The sequence below is a fragment of the Ptychodera flava genome, chromosome 13, assembly GCF_041260155.1.
Source record: "Ptychodera flava strain L36383 chromosome 13, AS_Pfla_20210202, whole genome shotgun sequence".
NCBI classification, from domain to species: Eukaryota; Metazoa; Hemichordata; class Enteropneusta; family Ptychoderidae; genus Ptychodera; species Ptychodera flava.
This window is the reverse complement of record NC_091940.1, coordinates 18613116-18634704: the sequence shown is the minus strand read 5'-3', so window position 1 is coordinate 18634704 and position 21589 is coordinate 18613116. Positions and strand designations below refer to the sequence as shown.

At 40.6% G+C, this 21589-nt stretch overlaps 3 protein-coding genes across 4 annotated transcripts in view; 1 reads left to right on the top strand and 2 right to left on the bottom strand.

Annotated features, from left to right (window-relative positions):
* LOC139147694 (acetylcholine receptor subunit beta-like) overlaps positions 1-7312 on the top strand; it is a 39692-nt gene extending 32380 nt beyond the window's left edge. The window contains exons 5-9 of one of the 2 annotated variants that reach the window (XR_011555780.1): positions 24-474; positions 1200-1284; positions 2021-2212; positions 3733-4840; positions 5224-5429. Coding sequence is in view for 1 of the 2 variants with exons in the window: in XM_070718855.1 (XP_070574956.1) it covers positions 24-474; positions 1200-1284; positions 2021-2212; positions 3733-4190 (1186 nt within the window). In the remaining variant the exon portion in view is untranslated. Of the gene's footprint in view, positions 1-23; positions 475-1199; positions 1285-2020; positions 2213-3732 lie in introns of both variants that reach the window. The other variant, XM_070718855.1, reaches the window with a different exon arrangement.
* Positions 7313-9583: 2271 nt separating this feature from the next.
* On the bottom strand, positions 9584-11064 carry LOC139148700 (histone H3). The gene has a single exon (XM_070720183.1). It carries the CDS (start codon positions 11033-11035, stop codon positions 10625-10627), a length of 411 nt encoding a protein of 136 aa, XP_070576284.1. The 5' UTR covers positions 11036-11064; the 3' UTR covers positions 9584-10624.
* A 6022-nt stretch (positions 11065-17086) lies between these two features.
* Positions 17087-17563, bottom strand: LOC139148699 (histone H3-like). Its single transcript, XM_070720182.1, has one exon. It carries the CDS (start codon positions 17538-17540, stop codon positions 17130-17132), a length of 411 nt encoding a protein of 136 aa, XP_070576283.1. The 5' UTR covers positions 17541-17563; the 3' UTR covers positions 17087-17129.
* Between the last annotated feature and the right edge of the window lie 4026 nt (positions 17564-21589).

The following is a 21589-nucleotide window of genomic DNA, read 5'->3' as shown; positions in this document are numbered from 1 at the left end:
TTTTGGGTTTTTTTCATTTACAGTGCTAACAAAGGCCATTTTATGGTGGACACCATCGTATCAGTGTTCAACGATGGCAGCATTCTGTGGTATGCACTCGTTAATCTCAACACAGTCTGCACAATGGATTTCTTCTTCTTTCCAGTCGACACGCAGATCTGCACCCAGGAATTTGAAATGCGCATCCCGGCTGGACTCATCGGAATGGACTACTTGACTCTCCAACTGGACGAGGAAACGAGCATTCCGAACATGCGCAGTATCAACGCGGTCACCCGCCACTGGGAGCTGATCGGCATGCGCGTGTACACAGAGGAGGATCTTGTCTCCATAGTGCCGAGTTTCATCGTAGTGGCCGAGCTACACCTGCACAGGAAGTCTTTCTTCTACCTGATGAATTTTGTGATCCCTTGTGGACTTATATTCCTGCTCACTTTGTTCGGATTTCTGCTCCCGCCCGATTCGGGAGAAAAGGTAGGATGCAGTCCCTTCATGGTGGTAAGCGGGGGCTGAGAGAAGGACACCGTGGGAGATTATGCATGTAGAAACCGAAGACACCTGTGGAAGGTTTTGCTTTGCGCATGTCTTGCGCTTCGCTTTATTTGATACGGGTTGGACTTTGAAATCTTGGTATGGGTGACCTGAATGCTGATGTGCAATTTATTTCTTCGCTACAAGATTTTGATAATTTTTTTTGAGCACGCATGGCGTGCATACATTTCCCCCACTTTTTAAGAATGCAGTCATATGAATATTTCACGGTAAGAGAGCAAGGTTGCAAAATATCTTCACAGATTTTCTTTTTTCAATTTTCCCACCCGAGACCTGATGACGAATCCCTACAGTGTCAATTATATTTTGAATAGTCACAAACTGTTTCCTCATACGCCCTCCGCAATGACAAAGCAAATGCTGAAAGCATCTGTTAGTTACAAAGATCTGAACACTGTGCTGCTTCTATGTTCCTTACATGCCTTCCTTGCTCCTAAATCTACACTGCATATTTTCCGTCGTCACTATGGACCTTTTCAAAGAATATATTATGTATGTGTGCGTGCGTGTCATTCTTCGGTTGTACTACATAACAAAATACTACAAATGTCAACTAAACCCGAAACCATATGGCAAACCTTGTCAGAAAACCTGGAGAGAGGGCGATGTTCATTCTTCACTCACTCAAAATGCCTCATCTTACACAGGTTGGTCTGAGTGTCACCATCATACTGGTGTGTAATGCCATGGCCTACATGATTCCAGAAGCGGCTTCCGGTGTATCAATGTTGGGTGAGAATCTCTCTGATTTTGAACGCCACCAGCAGTCAACCAGACGACACTGTGTTCTGCTGTTCTCTCACAAGTGTAGACCACGGTCCTGTGCATAGACAGGGAAGGGGAAAACCGTGGAGGTAGCACTTGGTGTGCTACCTCCATGGGAAGACGGGTAACGCGGCTGCGGCAACGCAGTTAATACCGCACTTCGAGGGAAATTGCAGAAAGTCTGTTTTAGACCTCTTTTGTTAAACAGTGAACAGGCAAAGCTTTCCCCTTAGCTATTTCTGCTCAAATTTGACAGTGTCGCTCAGCCAGAGACTGTGTTAAGCTGTGAAATGTGCACTGTAGTTTTTCTCCAAGTCAAATCAAACTTTACTCGTTTCTCTAGATGTAATAATTTTTACGACAGTTTATTGTCGAGGAAGTCTGCGAGATGTCAGAATCGTAAAGAAGCGAAAATGCTAGGGTGTGGTTTTCGACGGGTTTCCTCTGTCGACTTGACCATTGTATTACCTAAAGTTCTGAACACTGCAAAAGAAAAGTTTGGATTAACTTTAAATGTGATTTCATCCTTTGATGTAAAACAAACAGATTTCTTTCACTTCGCAAGTCTATGTAGTTTTTAAATTGAAGTGACGGAAGTAATGCGACAGAAGTATTGCAATCGTAAAAACAAAGATTTGAAAATTTATACAATTGATTTATTTATTTGTTTGTTGATTTGTTTATTTATCTATTTTCGCTTAAGCTCTGGTAAACATCTTGACGATGATCTTGGTGGCGGTATTCACGGGAATGAACGTCATCGTCCTTAGATACTGGCACAGGAGCATGGAGGGCCACGAAGTGCCCGGATGGATGAAGACGTTGGTATTCAAATACATGGCGAAGGTGCTCTGCATGAAGAAAGAGTACCGGACTGTTACTGTACTCAAGAGAGGTGAGTTTGCAGTTCGAGCGGTGGGGGTGGGGGTTGGAAAAGTCTAAAGTCTACGGTGCGTTTGGTTGTGCTTTCTTGTGATTACAAACGTGATTGGAGAGTCATTCACGCAGTAAATGGACTAAATTACCAGCTTACATCATTAATCTTTGGAGCCGAACTGTTTATCAATAACGTCATCTCGCTGTGGCTGCCGAATTACTCCCACACACAGTAAATTTATCATAAGATTGAATTGCGTTTCTAGGAATTGGATAAAACGTGTTGAAAATAACCACATTCCTGTAAATGTTCTGATTCACAAGTTTAGGGGTCAGCCACGCCATGTCCGCTATCTCCAGTAGATATTGAAACATTGATATACTAGAAATAAAGTGAATATGAGATAGTGTATTAGACATACTTTGTTCAATCATTGATTTGGACAAAGTTAGTTTTGTTCTGCCTCTCTTGTTATTTTTTATACTGCGTTACTGTTGGGTTCGTGGATCACTCCAAGTTTGTGGGCACGTAAACATCAAAACAGAATAAACTGAAGAAATAAAACTTCAGCAGACTGTCGCGTTTGCGGTAGCCTGTCACACATATCGTTAGGGGAACGCGATTGGCCATCCAGTAACTGCTACCGAGAAAAGCCGAGCGATTGGAGGCCCAGTCCAGTAACTAATGCCGAAAAAAGCCGAACGACTGCGGGCTATTAGGTTCCTTTTGTAAATCAAAGACAAGATTAATGTATAGCGGTACCTTGTCAAAGATTATGATCAAGGAGTTCGCTGGCCATCTCATGACTTAGTATTTAAATTTCTAAAATAAAGCATTGAAGTTTAGGAGATATAAAAGTGATTACAGTATTTGTATTCTGATGCTTGAAAAAAGACTTCGTAATCAAATAGTTTTTTTGATGTCTATTTTCGTTCAGAAATAGAGGTGACGAATAATATTGAAGAAATAACGGACGACGCGCTGACCATTAACGTTTATTTATAAGCAAGGGCGAGACGAAAGCCAAAAATTAATTGGCGAGGCTTGCCGAGCCCGTTAATTTGGCTTTCCTCGAGCCCGCGCCCATAAATAAACGTTAATGGTGAGCGTGGAGTCTGTTATTTCAATTATATTATCAACGAACCCCGAAAACTGTCAAAATTTACGAAAATTTCCCGTGCGAACGACAACGGGGCCCCAGAACCTGTCAGTGAGTAGTGCGTGCGTTGCAAAAATTTTGCAAATCCGGAGATTTTTTTGAAAAAAAAAAGCGTCTAAACTTGGACGACAAATGCTCCATTTTATTTTGTGGTTGACTATGAATTTTGTACAAATGACAATTTTCGTTTTAACTGCAAAGTTACTATGTTTACGATATTATTCATATTCACGGGCATGAAAGCAAACCATTACTGTGTATTTTTGGACAGTCACGTGGTTCAGCTCGACCAATTAAAACGCGATGGACAGGGCATGGTAATATAATGCACAATTCATATCTTGCTTTTGTATAATATCAAGTTTATTTGTACGATTAGGTGCGAAGTCTTGTCGAAGAAACAGCGGAGTTTTCAATAATGGTTCTCGCGGAGCGATCTGTGTGTACAGCGAAGGCACGTGCGATCGTCGACTCCTGGAGAATGACGTGTACGAGCTGAAGAACATAGCGAATCAGAGGACGTCGTGCACGGCCCACAGCCAGGACGATTTGTCGGCTCCCATGATGGCGGACGTGCACACGGTCGACGACGGAAACAACCTGAACATGGGCAGCTGTTCAAAAAAATTAGACGACATCGAAAGGAGCCTTAAATACCTCGTGATGAAATCAATTGAAGACGAAAAGGATGGCAACATAGCCAAGGAGTGGAAAAAAGTCGCCATGGTTTTGAACCGCTTCTTTCTCTTCACGTATATTGCCCTCTGCTTACTGGCCCTCCTCTATCTCTTCCTGGAGATCAGCTACGTTCGCAGACGACAACCGGACAAATTGTGATGTCAGCGGAACATTTCTAGAAAGCCAAAGAGTGAGAAGGGACCTCTCGATAGTATTGTCAAGCAATAGTGTAATATGTAGCTCCGTTTCTGCTTTTGATTGAATTTTAAACGAGTCTCTCGAAAGGAAATCAGCCTAAACTATTTTTTCGATCCCGGTATTCGATAACCGTCGTGTTAGGCATTTTGGAAATGTTCAGTTAAGGTAGAATGCGCCTGGAGGACAAATATTTTTACAATACTATTTTTGGTCTACCAATTGTAGGTACTTATTTTGAAACCCGTTTTAAGAAAATCGAAGATAACATTATTCAACATGGTGGTAACATCAATATTGAGCTGGCGGCCATTTTGAATTCCATATGTCTGTACTTGGGTGATTCGTTTTCGAGCTGTAGTACCAAATTTGGCATGGTAACCCCTGGTATTTTTTCTTGATTTTGAAAGGGAATTGTTTAAATTTTCATCGAGGAAACGGTTTTAGAAAAAAATTGAGTCTCTCAATTTCGAGGCGCCGTATAGAAATTCAATAAGTTAATCATCACCAACAGGGATCTACAATCTACAACAAGCGTAGGCATAAACCCGTAGTCACTTACAGTTACCAAGTGACCGCAAATCATCATACTAGTATATCTTCAAAGGTTAAAGGTCAACTCTGGGGCAAAGGCTATTTTGAATTAGACCAACTCAGCCCAACATGGTGGTAACATCAATATTGAGCTGGCGGCCATTTTGAATTCCATATGTCTGTACTTGGGTGATTCGTTTTCGAGCTGTAGTACCAATTTGGCATGGTAACCCCTGGTATTTTTTCTTGATTTTGAAAGGGAATTGTTTAAATTTTCATCGAGGAAACGGTTTTAGAAAAAAATTGAGTCTCTCAATTTCGAGGCGCCGTATAGAAATTCAATAAGTTAATCATCACCAACAGGGATCTACAATCTACAACAAGCGTAGGCATAAACCCGTAGTCACTTACAGTTACCAAGTGACCGCAAATCATCATACTAGTATATCTTCAAAGGTTAAAGGTCAACTCTGGGGCAAAGGCTATTTTGAATTAGACCAACTCAGCCCAAAACCAACTCGGTTAAAATTCAACTTGAATCCTAGCAAAATATTTCATGAGTCCCAGTTTACTATTGTCGTGCGAGATTTGGATAAAAATGTTGCCTTGTCATATCTGAGCAATCAAATGTCCTGAAAAGCGAATAAAGAGTTGGTTTGTTTCAGCTTACAGTTTTGTGATAACCATATTGGTCTTGAACAGAGTTGTTTGAGCCCGTTAAATGGGGTTAAGTCTGAGTAAGAATTAAGAGCGTCTATGGGGTGAGTCAGACACAGTGCCACTCCCCGGGCAGCAAACTGTGTGACGAGTTTCATTTTTGCATAGTAAGAAATTTGGCCGTATTATAGTTGGGGTAAAACGTCGCGACTCTATCCACGCAAAGGTCAGGCTAGTTAAATGTTTTCACTTAAAAACGTTTGCGACACACATGGTTTGATGGCGCACTTTGTTTGCATGCCTCCATCCAACAGAACAATTGTCTGTCACAATGATACATCCGACCGAATTCCTCTGTGTACCATAGCCAGTAAGGGGATGGGGAACTTCTCTCTGTAACACGGAACATTCAGTGATGTGATAACAGAACTGAATTGAAGAGCAGCGAAATATTTATGTTCTCATCACTTAATTGTCCCATACAGGCACTATAATTTGAATACTAACTCAATCTTATCCTTGACAGCCAAACCGAAATGGAGACTTTTGTATGTGCCAAAAAGTATAACTGTCATTACATAAACTGGTTTTCGTTGTTCAGAACGCATGCTCACATTGTTCAAACTCTAGCTGTCAGAAAATTTACAAGTACACAATGAATAATAGGATCAATGCCATGATCCTGCAGACCCCAAGTCATAACGAAATCAAAAGCTGAATGTTGCGGTCACGGTCCTTCCAGAGGGATAATAATGACTCGGGGATGTGAAGGATCCAATACCTAGTCTGGCGACAGACCACTCAGGTGTCGAGTTATAGATTCTCCACATCACAAGGCATTATTTTTACCACAATTTTCCGAAATTATAATAAATATGTAGAAGTTTGTGCCAATACCTACCACCACAAGTGTAAAAAGTGAAGTTCATGTTCTTGGTTTTGTTAGGTTGCTGTCAACAACTCTCTCAAGTTTAAGTGTCAAATATATTGTAAAGCATAGTTTGTGTTTCTAGTTGTTTCCGTTATTATGTCCCGAAAAACAGCATTTCCAAAAAAATCTCAACTTCTTACTATGCTAATGATAGAAAGAAAATACAAAAATGTCGGCAGGTAGAGAGACAAGCAAGTAAATGTTATTTGCTCTGAGCTTGTGTGGATAGACGTTACTTCTTGTGTATATGACGCGTATTAGAGAGAGAGAGAGAGAGAGAGAGAGAGAGAGAGAGAGAGAGAGAGAGAGAGAGAGAGAGAGAGAGAGAGAGAGAGAGAGACGTAGCCAGTTTATTTACGTGTGTCACAAACGAAAAACATGCTGCATCTTTGATACTTGGGTCAAACGTTCGCGAGAGACCGCCTAAAGAGATAGGAGTTGGGCTAGTTTAGTTTTCGCAGTTAGTTTTGCCACAGAAACTAATAATTTCAAGAAAAAGAGCAATACACTTGAAGCAGCTGCATCTAACTTGATATGGCTAGGCATGACAGACACGATCACGTTAAAATGTATGCCAGTTTGAGACAATTCGGTACAGTATGCACCATGGGAAAGATATTCGGACTCAAATAAGTCTTCTAGTCTACTGCTTTTGCATGGGCTCAATGAAAGCTCTTGGGCTAGGATGGCGGCCATTTTTGAATTTGAAAAATCGATAAATGTTAGGTAATTTGTTTCTCTAGTTTAAAAATTGCATGCTGAACCCGGATTTTTATTCTTGATCTGATAATACTAGTTTCTCTGCTATCTATGAATTGAAGATGGTCAAAAGTTTCATTGAGGAAAATTGAGCAAAGTCTTTCACTTACAAGGCGCATCATGACCACCTTAATAAATCACTTTTTATTTCAATTTTGTAAATATTTGTAGAATATGAATAAAAATAAATCGTATTTACATATAATCCAGAAAGTGTGTATTTGCCTCAAAATTGCATTGTTAATTGTCCTACATATTGACCTTCGAAGTATCTGTACCATGACACTGAAGTGTATGCGCCCAGTGAATTGCAATAGTCGTTGAGGGCGTTTGATGTTGTTGCTGCAGTTACCGATCATTTGAGAAAAGCTGACTGAGAGTCTTTGACACTGGGGGCGCACATTTTATCGCACTCGGTTGGACATGCAAAATAATATTTCTGCGTTGGACAAATAGATTGTGAAGGGACCGTAAGTCACTGACTTCTGGTTAAAAATTATGCGCGAGTCGGACTTCTTGCATGAGTCGTTTGCAAAAATGGTTGATTTTCTCAAAGACCCTCGAGTCTATGATTTTCTCAGTTCCGTTTTTTGGCAGTGTGTACTTTGTTTACACGTAGGCCATACAGGTATTCGCAAAGTTTCACAAAGAATTTTAAAATTACGACGATTAGGGGAAAAATCGCTTTCGTAACAAAGGAAATGGCCCCTGGGGTACAGTCGTTCCGCGATACAAACAATTGTCAATCATTCAGTGACGCGCAGCAGAGGTGTAAACTGGTCAAACATTTGCTGTGCATACGAGAACAATTATGATGTGTGTACGCTTAGAGTTACATGTACATTGGCGTGCGCACGGGATGAAAACTTCGTGGTTGTCATAAACTATTTTACTAACAAGCGTTTATGATGCAATGACATCGCGAAAGTGAACCCTTTTCGGACTTTACTTAGCAAGAGATGAGTCAGTACCACAGGCGTGCTGTTTACTGGCCTGTGGTCAGTACCGGTACGATGCATTCTTGCGAAAAGTGCGTACACTGTATTTTCCAAAACTGTAGGCAGAGTCCATAATTTGCATTGACAATGACATCGAAAACAACTAAACATCAAAGCATATCGGTAGCCTCCATGATCAATTTAATTACAGTCAGTCAAAGAGAGCCACTTTTTTAAACCCCCCCCCCCAATCTACGGCCGAAAGTACCGGTACGCTACAGTCGCTTTTGATATAAATGCTAGTCCTGAAAACGGCCGTATGGTTTGTGTACATGTACACGTGTTCTCACACATGGCAATGACATGTCGTGTTCGGAGGGTTGGTAAGGTTTTGACGTACCGGTTGCCCCAGTAACATTTGGACTTCTGTTATGAGAATTAAACAAAGCTTGTAAGACATCAAAACATTGTATTTGTCTGTTCAAGGTGAGCAAGTAAGCGTCATCACCCGATCTTCTTTGAAAGGCTTAGGCCTATGAGGATACGTGCGTCCGAGATCGGCTCATTGAGTTGGCACTACATCGTAAGATTTCGACAAAGATTGGACTTAAATTTCTTCAATAACGTTGCTGCGAATCCGTAGCCTCTGCCACTCGGGTAGCTTGGTCATTGGAAGAACACGTCCCAGCAGAACACGTCAAGGAGTGGCAGGGCTCGTTTTCGCAGCAACAATAACGAAGATATCTATGAACCCAGTCCGTGGTTCATCCCATTGCTCCAAAAAAATAAACATAACTCGTGATGAGTTGTCCGGGGTCACCCTCAAAGCAACCGAGCAGCCGACGTCGATCGCTTACAGATATCGTGGTACGCGAGATTTATGGAAATCTCGATCCTTCCGTGATGTGGTGAACTTACTTTATTGTTTTATTTTGGCGATCGGTCATGACGTCGCGTCGTTCACCTATTTCCTACCATTTCCCTGACCGTGTTTCTAATCAATGTTCAGATCAGTAATTCGTGATTTAAAAATACGAAATTGCCAGCTTCGGATTATTTTTAATGGTTATGTTTATTACTTTCTTGATGATTATTTCCACTACGTACGGCGGCAATTCCGTATGTACATATGGCGGTCAGTAGCCGAATCATTCTCGAACGATGACATGACCCCGAAACTTCAGTAAATCAACCCAGCAAAAACTTCAGTAAATAACTCAGTAAGCTGATATTATTGATATTGATATTATTTCCTTCTTTCTTTTTTCTTTCGCGTATTGCGAAGGCTGTACTTTAATAGTCCGAGGGTGATTTGAGAGCAAACAGATTATGCAGATAATGCAAACATTAGCAACCGTTACCAACAGACTCATTATGCAGAGCCATACCCCAAAACGCCCACCAAAGCTTGGCATTAATCAGGATCCCGGTCCATTACGCGCCGGGCTTTAAGTTGGTTGCGATTGGACAGTTTTTGCCTAGTTTTTCCGTCTGTGGACAGTGAATGAATAAGCTTATATGTGCAAGACTGTGTCTCACATTTACATTAAAGCGCCAAGACCTGAAGATATAGTCACAAACTTGAGCAAAGGCCGATAATTTATGTAAAGTCATCAAGTTGACACTTTGAAGACTTGTTGTTCGGAAACAAAAGAGAATTTCAGATATGCCGGACATGCTTTCTTGCACAGTATACCAAGGTACCATTTGGCAACACCTTTTTTGGGTAAAATAATTAAAAGAAACCGTGCATTTAAGTAAATCAACCTTATGCTCACTGTTTTTGAAAACACCGAAATTTTTGAATGCTTTAATGACCGAGCTAATATTAATTGTGATTTATGTCGAGATGTGACGTCTTTTGTGTGAAAATGCGGATTGGTTCCAGCTTAGGTGCTTCGCCATCTTCAAACAAGTACTGTTATGTCATCGCATATGTAAATAAACTAATAATGTAGATGCTGATTTGGCTATTCCAAAGGCAACATGGGCTCCCAAGTGACGTTTATTAAAGAAATTTGCACTACAAAATTAACAGCTCTTATCAGCTCTCAATGATAAACCTTGCCCGACGATTATATTAAACATTACTGAGACGATGTGACGTATACCAGTAGATGATTAGGGGAGAGAACCACCCAAAGATTTTTAATGTGAGAAGTGACATATTGACAAATGTATGGCCCTGACGAGAAAAAAAAGAGAAAACGGTCAAATTGGGGTCTCTGTGCAAAGACTTGGACTGATTATTTGCACAAAATTTAATATGTAAACATAGTCCATTGACCCTTGAGGGATTTTGCCTAGTCGTATTATTAAACTGCTACGTTGCTTGGAAAGGCAATACTCACAGGATGACATACCATCGTCAATAATGTCCAATTTAGTTTATCTATCAGTGGCCGACCTATGTTACCGAACTAGTAATGGAGCACTATACAGTGTGGCATCCACTATTTATGGCTGTGAAAGATGTCTGATGATCTGCCAATGGCAGGAGGGTTACGGTAGTTCTCTTTTTGGAAAATGTGGTGGCCCTGAAAAGGGCCGTTTTGTATGTGTATGCTTTAGCACACAGTTTAGGCACGCTCGCCACGGATACGGCGGGCGAGCTGGATGTCCTTTGGCATGATGGTGACACGCTTGGCGTGGATGGCGCACAGGTTGGTGTCTTCGAAGAGACCCACCAAGTAGGCTTCGCTGGCTTCTTGGAGCGCCATGACAGCGGAGCTCTGGAAGCGAAGATCGGTCTTGAAATCCTGGGCGATTTCACGGACCAAACGTTGAAATGGAAGTTTACGGATGAGAAGCTCAGTGCTCTTCTGGTAGCGACGGATTTCACGAAGAGCGACGGTTCCGGGCCTGTAACGATGAGGTTTCTTCACACCACCGGTGGCTGGTGCACTCTTGCGGGCTGCTTTGGTGGCCAACTGCTTACGTGGTGCCTTACCACCGGTAGACTTACGTGCTGTTTGCTTGGTACGTGCCATATTTCTGGTGAGGTGTTCTTGGTAGAAGATTACCGTGGAATGCTAAAATTTGGTAAAATTGTCCTATTTATGCGATTTAAAATCGGCGCGAATGCCTACGATTGGCTAGAACGTACTTCACACCCAGACAAAACCGATTGCCTATTGGCCAATAATGAATAACTAATTACATTCGATGATCCCAATTTACACCATAGACCCTCGAGGGTCTATTTACACACGGCCTTATGCACACGTCATGCAGAATCCAAGCCCACAATGCAATGAATTTATCGCCTGCGATTCCTATTTCAAGGGCAATTATATAAAAGGCAGGGCAACGAGTACACGATCGATAGATCAAGCAAACGATCGATCGATTAGGCAGACTTCACAGCCCACAAGCGCCTGTGATACCATGCTTGGCAGGCACGACAGGACATATGTCTGCGTTGTCTGTAAATACAACGTTGGCAATAGACACTACTACTAATGTGGTAGTTTATTCATTTTGTCTCTCGTTGTCAATAAATGAAACCTTTTAACATTTTAGGGTGTGGCACCCGAGTATTATTTGTCTTACTGAAACCTCCCCATGCAGTCCCACTCAGTGGATAATTACACTTGAGTTAACATCTCTGAGTAAGAACATTTCTATGAACTGATTTTAATCTAAATCTAAATTCACGAAACTAATGCTAAAAGTTGCAGCTCGTGGGCCTTTAAAGTTACTTTCGACGATTTTGGCGAGACCTCCCTACTTGCTCGAAGTCTATTGTCAGAAAGAAAAAAGGAATTTTTGCAAAATTTGTTTCGAGTTACTCTAGAGCCAGATAAGTGCAAGCATTCAGATTGGTGTGATAGTGGCGACCCGAGTGGGGTGCGGGATTGCTGGATAGCTGAATAGCCCCTAAATAGCTAGGTAGCTAATAGCTACGTTAGCCATAAGAAGCTTATATTTAGCTGTTTGTGGCTATTGAAGCTATTATTAATTTCCACAGGACACTTTTAGCTGCTAATAAACGTAGTAGGTAGCTATTCAGCTAAAAACAAATGATTATTTTAGGGCTGGTTATAGAGCTATTCAAGCTATTAGCTGTTTTTAGCCGCTAATAGCCACTCTTAGCTTACTATTAGCTGGCTACCAGCTACAAACTCCTGATGCCGAAATGGGCCGGCTATTGAGCTATTCAAGCTATTAGCCGTTTTTAGCCGCTATTTGCTGTTATTAGCCAGCTATTAGCTGGCTACCAGCTAAAAACTCCCGCAGTGGGAATGGGCTGGCTATTGAGCTATTCAAGCTATTAGCTGTTTTTAGCCGCTAATAGCCACTCTTAGCTAGCTATTAGCTGGCTACCAGCTAACAACTGCCGAGGTCGGAATGGGCTGGCTCCTGAGGTCGGAATGGGCTGGCTATTGAGCTATTCAAGCTATTAGCCGTTTTTAGCCGCTAATAGCCACTCTTAGCTAGCTATTAGCTGGCCACCAGCTAACAACTCCCGCGGCCTAAATGGGCTGGCTATTGAGCTATTCAAGCTATTAGCCGTTTTTAGCCGCTAATAGCCACTCTTAGCTAGCTATTAGCTGGCTACAAGCTAAGCAGTGGACTTGTCTGAAAAAGCCTGACAACTACTTATTACCAAGGAAGTTACGAGCGTGACTTTCACTTAGGTGTACAAAGAATTAGACATCTCATAAATATACTGAATAAATATTGTAGAACCAAGAACGTAGTATTGAGTTCTTTTGGAAGATATTTTTTTCATGCAAGTGTAAGTTTCTACTAACCATCGCACATGGCATTTTTTCTGCATTGAGACACGGTCCCTCCACAGAGCTGAAGAAATCACAAATTGTACGTATTGAGGATTTCATTCACTAGCATGAAACGAAATGATCGGGGAATCTTGCGATTTGTAGGACCAAGAAATGTATTAAGTCACATGGCTGGTTGAGCGGTAGAGTAGTTATGGTCAGTTAGTCTCTGTTTGAAAAGGTTTCATGTGATTGCTTGTGTCTAAAAAAGTTTCATGTGATTAATTGTACCGACATTCACGCAGACGCTAATCAAATACCAGTGACGGGTTTTGCATTGTCTTTTGTTCAAAAACTTATTAAATATGCATGTCAGTTTGCAGCTGAACACAAAAATTGTTTGTAGAAGACTTCCCACAACTGACAAGTACACAAGCATTTGGACGATAAGCTGTTGTTTTGGCTTGGCCTCTGTATAAATGAAAGATGTGCAAGAATATGGGTAGAAACAAGAAAGTAATATCAAATGTTCGGTTACTTCAGAAATACCTAATTGCATTGTGCATTTCTTGTCGAGCGGGGCTCTACGGAGGAAATGGTATATTATAAGCGAAGGGTAGAATCACGCCAAAAGATCACGCTGTACATGAGAATTGGTAATGTTTATGCCCACTTAACAGGTTTTAACAGATACTAATCCCGGCGACAAACATGAATGACTGATTACACAGGTTCTAAATCAGACAAAGAACTGCGACCAGTATAGAAGTTCGGTTCATGTGGAAAAGCGGAAGCGCAGTTGCGAGATCACTAAGATCGGCAGTGGGAATAATAGGTGTAAATAAGAGAGAGTATCGCAAAAACAGGTGCTGCATTGCAAGAGTAATCGCACCGTAAGACATTTGGAGACTTCTCGAGTTTAAAGCAAATGTTGAAATGTAATAAAAATGTCAGAAAATACATGTACGAATTGTATGTCACCTCATTCGGCGTGTTAATGATGAGAGTATCAGTTTCCAGGCAAGGCAATAATTAATACGGGAAAACATGACAGTGACTTTGCATGAATATGATTGATAAGAAAATAGCTGATAGCCAGCTAATTGCCAGCTAACATTGGCTAATAGCGGCTAAAAACGGCTATTAGCTTGAATAGCTGAATAGCTAAGGATTTTGGTATCATAGCAGAATAGCTGGATAGCTGCTCAACAACCCCGAAGCAGCTATTAAGTTTCCGTCATTAGGTCCCAAACATAATAGCTGAATAGCCGCTAATTATCCCTTGAGTCATTGCTGTAAACCCTCTTAGCTGAATAGCTGCTAAATATGTCAAAGCTGGCTATTATGGCTATCCAGCAATCCCGCACCTTTATGGGCTACCCCGGCGAGGCAAACATAAGAAACGGAGCACAAGATAAATACCAGTTGAGAATCTTTATTGAAATAATGGCGACTCATGAGCAAACGCGGGGTAGCCTACGTGACCTCGTTAGTTTGGAAGCTACTAACGCCGTAACTTCTTCCTATCACGTTTATATTCGACAGGGGTGATTGGCAACATCATACACTGACTTTGGCTTATGATTTTCCCAGGCGCTGTTTCAGATTTATGTCCCATAACTTGCTCGTCAGCTTTAAGACATTGGTAGACGGATTTTAATTCAGTGTGGTAGGCTATGGAGGTATTGGTACCTCCATTGGTAGGCGAACCGATGATGGAATTTCAGTGGCTTGCACTGTACCCCCCTGCAGCGCCCTCGAGTCATCATTTTACACCAGAACTAACTGTCCGTCCTTTAAAAGTTAATAAATTGAAACTTGTGTAGCACTGGCGCACAAACAGCATAGCGTCTGTTTATACACGGTCCCTCCACAACCCATGGTTTATACATTGGCAGTAGAGGGCAGATAACATGTATATAGTTAATCATAGAAAGGTTGTCTCTTTTTTCACAAAGCATGCCGATAAAGTGTACACCGGCGTTCATATTTTGGTTGTGTCTAAAGACAATTTACTCAATTTACTCGCAAAGTTTAGCACAGCTAAATCATGGAGGTAGCACTATATAACCTAATTTATCTCATTTTCAACCTAAAATCATGAAAAGCAAGTGGGCTTTAGGAGAACGCAGAAACACACTTTTCATCGGTTTCCACAGAACCATGTACCTAAATAGTTAGACAACATGTCACTCTCGCCAAAGGAAAGTGAAGTTTCACGGAAATTGAAATCCACATTATTTTGCTATATTGTTTTAAATCTTACTTTCCAAGATACCGTCCAATCTTCAGACAATATTTTCGATTCCCCTTACTGAGCGATGTTGCCTTTAAATGTCGGTATTTCAATCCTTGATGATTGATTAGGTTCATTAAATTCAGTCGCTTACACGTATATTTACGGAGGCCATATTTGAGTTGAAACTCGAAAATTATTTTGCCGTTAAAAATCCGAAAGATGTACGATCATCGCCAATATTTTAACAACGTTCTGTGTTCAAATTTTTTAAAAACACGTTTGGAACTAATTTGGGATAATTGGATCTTCATATTTTTCAAATTTCTCCAAAGTGTTGGGTGTCATATAGCTTAATGTTGCAATATTACAAATTACTCACAAAAACAATTGTGTAGCTTAAAAAGAAATGCAGACGAGCTTACATATGCAGGTTAAAACGACCCTATTTCCAATTCCAATCATACCAAATTAGTTCCGATCCTGTTCAAACATATTTACATAAGTCGCATCTAATTTCAAACCCTCTTATCGTAAGTATGCAAAAAAAGATACAGCTAATGGGGCTTTCATACCTGGGAGGTGTTCAACCTCCATAATGCATAAGGTAATCCTTTTAGCTAGTTTTTGTATGAATGCTACTGTCAAAGAATATACTTTCACAGTAGTATTGTCACCTTGCTAAGGTGACAATGTTGTGACAACATCCCCTGTGCCATATCTGCAGTATAATTGTACTGATTTACATACACCTAGAATTTATGTCCCTATGCACAGAGCACAGAGCACAAATAAAAGTTAGATAGAACCATAGACTTCCGAAAAAAAAGACTAGTACCTTCAGGACTGAACCATAGACAGTAGAGGGGGGAACTAATGTCTATGACTGAACATAAGGGAAGAACCATTTGGATTTCGGAAGTGGGTATAAGAAATGAGTGTGGTAGCTTTTTTTTCAATCGTCAGTACTGCGTCAAATTACTTTCCCGTATGCATATGGTGTCCAATCCATGCCAAAATTACTACTTTGATTTTACAACTTGACATGCAACTCCGTTTTCTATTTCACTACTCAACATGCTATTCCCCTGCTCTGTATCCTATTCCACAACTATTGTTGTGTTGTCAAATGAAATTCAGAACAGCATGTTGAATTGTGAAATAGAATTCGGAATGGCATGTTGTGTTGTCAAATGAAATTCAGAACAGCATGTTGAATTGTAAAATAGAAATCGGAATGGCATGTTGTGTTATCAAATGCAATTCAAAACAGCATGTTGAATTGTAAAATAGAATTCGGAATGGCATGTTGTGTTATCAAATGCAATTCAGAACAGCATGCAGAATTCAGAAATAGAAAATGGAATAGCATACACTCTTATGGAATAGGACACGGAGCAGGGGAATAGCACGTTTAGTAGTGGAATAGAAAACGGAGTTGCATGTCAAGTTGTAAAATCAAAGTAGTAATTTTGGTATGGATTGGACACCATAGTATGCAGAAAGCAATGAAGTTTTTTCTCGGTAGCAAATCTTTTGACGTGTTGTTAATAATTCTACTTACATACCACAAGATTAGATCTGTACCTATAAATATTTGAATGCTGTCATGTTTTTAAATTTTCACTATTTACAGGGGTAGACAAATAGTCCCTTTATTTAGATAGTGAGTATGCCAATGCTTATTGCAAATAAACCAATGATTGTGTTTTCCAGGGTCTGTCACTGCAACAGGATTGTGTGTTATGAATTTAAATAAGACTTTTATATCGCATATACCCGCAGAAAAACATAGGCATTGCAGACAAATGTTGAGGCGAGCCTTCAGCGAATATGTGAGAGTCGCTTGAAATGGTGATCGTGACAGGATGACAGTGCATAGTCACTGGTGTCAAAATATTAAAAAGTGAAATGATTCAGTGGCAAGAATTTGTTAGCTAACCATTTCAGGAACTCTTTTTGCCGAAAAGACACCCACAATGTGATAAGCACTATTTATAGCTGTTAATTGGTACAGCTGTCTGATGACCTGCCAATGGCAGGGGGGTTACGGTAGTTCTCTTTTTGGAAAATGTGGTGGCCCTGAAAAGGGCTGTTTTGTTTGTGTATGCTTTAGCACACAGTTTAGGCACGCTCGCCACGAATACGGCGGGCAAGCTGGATGTCCTTCGGCATGATGGTGACACGCTTGGCGTGGATGGCGCACAGGTTGGTATCTTCGAAGAGACCCACCAAGTAGGCTTCGCTGGCTTCTTGGAGTGCCATGACAGAAGAGCTCTGGAAGCGAAGATCGGTCTTGAAGTCTTGAGCGATTTCACGGACCAAACGTTGAAATGGAAGTTTACGGATGAGAAGCTCAGTGCTCTTCTGGTAGCGACGGATTTCACGAAGAGCGACGGTTCCGGGCCTGTAACGATGAGGTTTCTTCACACCACCGGTGGCCGGTGCGCTCTTACGGGCTGCCTTGGTGGCCAACTGCTTACGAGGTGCCTTACCGCCGGTAGATTTACGTGCCGTCTGCTTGGTTCGTGCCATGTTGTGGATATGTGTTCTTGGTTGAAGACAGTCGTGTAATACTAAATTCAGGAAAAGTTGTCTTATTTATGCGATTTAAAATCGGCGCGAATGCCTACGATTGGCTAGAATGTACTTCACACTTGGACAAAACTGACTGCCTATTGGCCAATAATGAATAACTAACTACGTTCGATGATCCTAATTGACACACTGCCCTATGCACACGTCATGCAGATTCCAAGCCCACAATGGAATGAATTCATCGTCTCAGGGACTGGATGGCGTACCATGGAGTGCCTAACTCCATGGGTATACCATGGTTTACGGGCACAACATGAAATATACAAGAGTTGTCTGTTTGCCATGTTAGCGATACACACTGCACTATTACTGACGTGTTTGAGAGACTGGTAGAGAAAATTAGAAAGATTGCAGCTGATCAGTTCATTCAAGCAAAACATAATTTATGTGCTTGCTTTAACACACTTATTCAATGTTTCTGTCATTGTCCATTTAAACCTTTTTACCACTTTAGGGGTGATGTCAAAAGTTCGAAGTCTGCACCCTCTCCTGAAACTTGAATCTTTATCAGGGGTTCCAATCATATTCTTACTGTGATACTTCCAATCATACTTAAACATATTCAGGATAGGGACATTGCAAATAATAACAATATTTATATAAAAAACATTAGTTTCGGTTTTCAGTAAGAACTAAATATAAACACAATTTACAAAGTGTCTTCTTCGAACATCAACATCAACCACAACAGCAGTTCTACTTGTAATAACAGCAATGTGTTCAATATATAGCCGGTGTTTAACGAAAGTCATTCGATGTTGATGGGGGAGTGATAGTGATTGTTGTCGTGAGGCTCTATTTTGCTCTTACGTTATGGTAACCCGCTTTTGACAATTATGGCGAGACCTCTTCACTTCCTCTAGGTCTGCGGGGTTAAATATGTCAGAAAAAATGAATCTCTACAAAATTTGTTTCTAGGTACTCTATTGCCAGAGAAGTGCACGCATTAAGATTGTTGTGATCTCGTATCGACCCCGGCGAAAGCAACACCCGAAAAAGAGCAAAAATAAAATGTCAGTTGAGAATCTTTATTCAAATATTGCATATTTTTTTGAAAGGCAACTCGTGGGCATACGCGACCTTGTGAATTAGGAAACTGTTAACGCCGTAACTTCTTCCTGTCACGTTTCTATTTTGATGGTCAGGGACGATTGGCAACATCATGCACTTTGGCCCGTGATTTTCCCAGGTGCTAAATTTCATATTTATATCCCGTAACTTGTTCGCTAGCTTTTAGAAATTCGTACAGAGATCTTAATACCGTGTGGTAGGCAAACAAATAATGGAATTTCAGTCGCACCTTACCCAACTACAGCGCCCTCATCATTTCACACCCAAACCAACTTAGGTCTGTCCTTTCAAAATGACAAAATTTAAACTTCAATGCAGCACTGTTACACAAACAGCATAGGGTCTGTTTATGTATAGACAGTAGAGGGGAAGAATACTGTATATGGTTTATCATATACATTTTGTGTTATTTTCATTATTCATTCTGATAAAGTGTTTTTCAAAGAGGTGCTTTACAATTGCATACCGTGACGTCATATTTTGGGTGCTAAATCATTCCTTAGTAAATAAGACAACCTGCTTTAACCTTTGTTCCAACCTAAAATAATGAATAGAATACGAAAAGATGTTTCAACGGGACTTTTAGAAAACGCAGAAACACTTTTCATAGGTATCCATAGAAACATGCACGTAGATAGTTCGACAACAGTTCACTCTCACCCAAGGAAAGTAAAAGTTTGCGGAAATTGGCTGTATCGTTTTGCAACTTAATTTCCAAGATCCGATCCAATCTTCAGATAGATATTTGCTATTCCCGTCACTTAGCGATGTTGCCTTCAAAAATGTCACTATTTCAAATCCTTGATTGATTTGGTTCATTAAATTCAGCCGCTTACACGTATATTTATGGAGGCCATGTTTGAGTTGAAACTCGAAAATTACTTCGTTGTTGAAAATCTAACAAGTTGTGCGTTCATCGCCAATGTTTTAACAGCTTTCTATTGGCGCACGTCGTTGAACATATTTACATAAGTCGAATCTAATTTCAAATACTCTTAGCGAAAGGATGCAAAACAAAAGGACTTTAATACCGACTCTGTGGCAATATCAACCTCCGATACGAATGAGTTAATCCTTTTAGCTCGGTTTTAAATGAATGCTACCATCAACAGATTACTTTTATAGTAGTGTCGTCACCTTGCTAAGGTGACAACATTATGACAACACCCCGTGTGCCACATCTGCATACACTAAAGGCGTTTTTATTGATCAACAGGTCTAATTATACTGATTTACATACACTAGAATTTATATCCCGATGCAAATTACTCGAATCACGTAAACACGATACTGGGGAGATGTTCATGCGGACTACTGGTAATTTGCGGACTCGTGTACACGGCACGGATAATGTGAAGGTCAAGTCAAATTCGAGACTAGAGGGTGGATTCTTCGAGCGCTGGAGTCGTTAGAGGGCAGCATTTTACAAGTGGTATAGCCACAAACTGATAACGTCAAATCGCCGTATAGAATACCCAGTGCCACAAGGCGTCTGTGTTTTGTGTACGGTGATTTGACGTCATCAGTTTGTGGCTATACCACTTGTAAAATGCTTGAATTTATCTTTGGAAATGAGCGAGCTGTTGAAATTTGAAATTCAAATACGGCTGAGAGTAAAGAGGCCAAAATGAATGCACCGGTAATCGACTGACCTCAAAGTTTCGGCATGGCAAAAGATCTGTGAATTAAGTCTGTAAAACTGAGCATATAGTAAATGACATCATAGAGGTAGCTCCGGTCATGATGACATATAGTCCACGATCGTAACAATCCCGGCCATGCACATGCCTCCAGGTTATCATTTCATATCTCTATGATATTCAAAAGTATGGGCATAATTAGCATCGTTAAAGGGGCAGCTTTTTATCTGCGCAAACTTACTAACTGTGCACGACTTTCAAAGGAGAACAAAGGACTAAAATCACACAAACAGTCAATGTCGACGACGACTAATGCGAGAACCAGGGATTGAGAGCAGCCCCTTTAAAACTCGAATGTCAATGCACGTAGAAACTGCACTGGGCCACAGTCGTGGCGGGACTGAGACTGAGCAGACTGTCAACCTCGGATGAAGGAACATTACTACAGTCCGTCGATCAAAATAAAAGCAATGGCATTTTTGCGCCAGTTGCGCACCATGCTGTGAAATCACAGGTAATGGTTTATAACGAAAAGTAGGCTTCCAATTCAGTCAGGCAGAACAATGTAATCAAGTGGACGGCACGTCAAACTGGCAGCATTGGAGTCCAGTGTTCAGACGAAATTATCTCAATCCCTGAAACTCTTCAAAAGATATTTCCGGAGTTCACGACAACTATCTGTCATGTCTATCACTCTTTTTCAAATGAGCTCTATCATGTAAATAAATCTAATGACGCAATTAATCAAAATGCTTAAATGCCAGAAAATATCAAATTGAGCTCGTGTATGAACATATTTACGAGATGAATTTATGATTGCAACACTTTTTATCAGTCAGAGATCTGTGAAACGCGGCATGAAGATAAAATGAAATTTATACCGAGAAAGATATTTGTATTTCTGTATTGGAAGACAATCGTATTTATGTCTGTTACCTCGATGAAATTGAAAGTTACGAAATTGAGTTTTGAAATTGACGGAGAACTTGGGTTCAGACACACTGGCGATGAGTTACAAGGTTATTCCTTAATAAAAAGGAGTAGTTACTATTTATTATGTAGAAGGTCACATAAAATATGTGGAATGAAGAAGCGTTTTATTGAATATTTTTGATGCATCATTAAAACTAAAGTGATATTTTATTTGATTTAATGTTCTCTATTATAAGATGAAGACTGAGTGTCGCCGAAGATAGATTAATATCCTGCTAAAGCTAAATATCACGACTGTCGCACGTAAGAGGCAAATCTAGAATCTGAAGGTCAAAGGTGAAA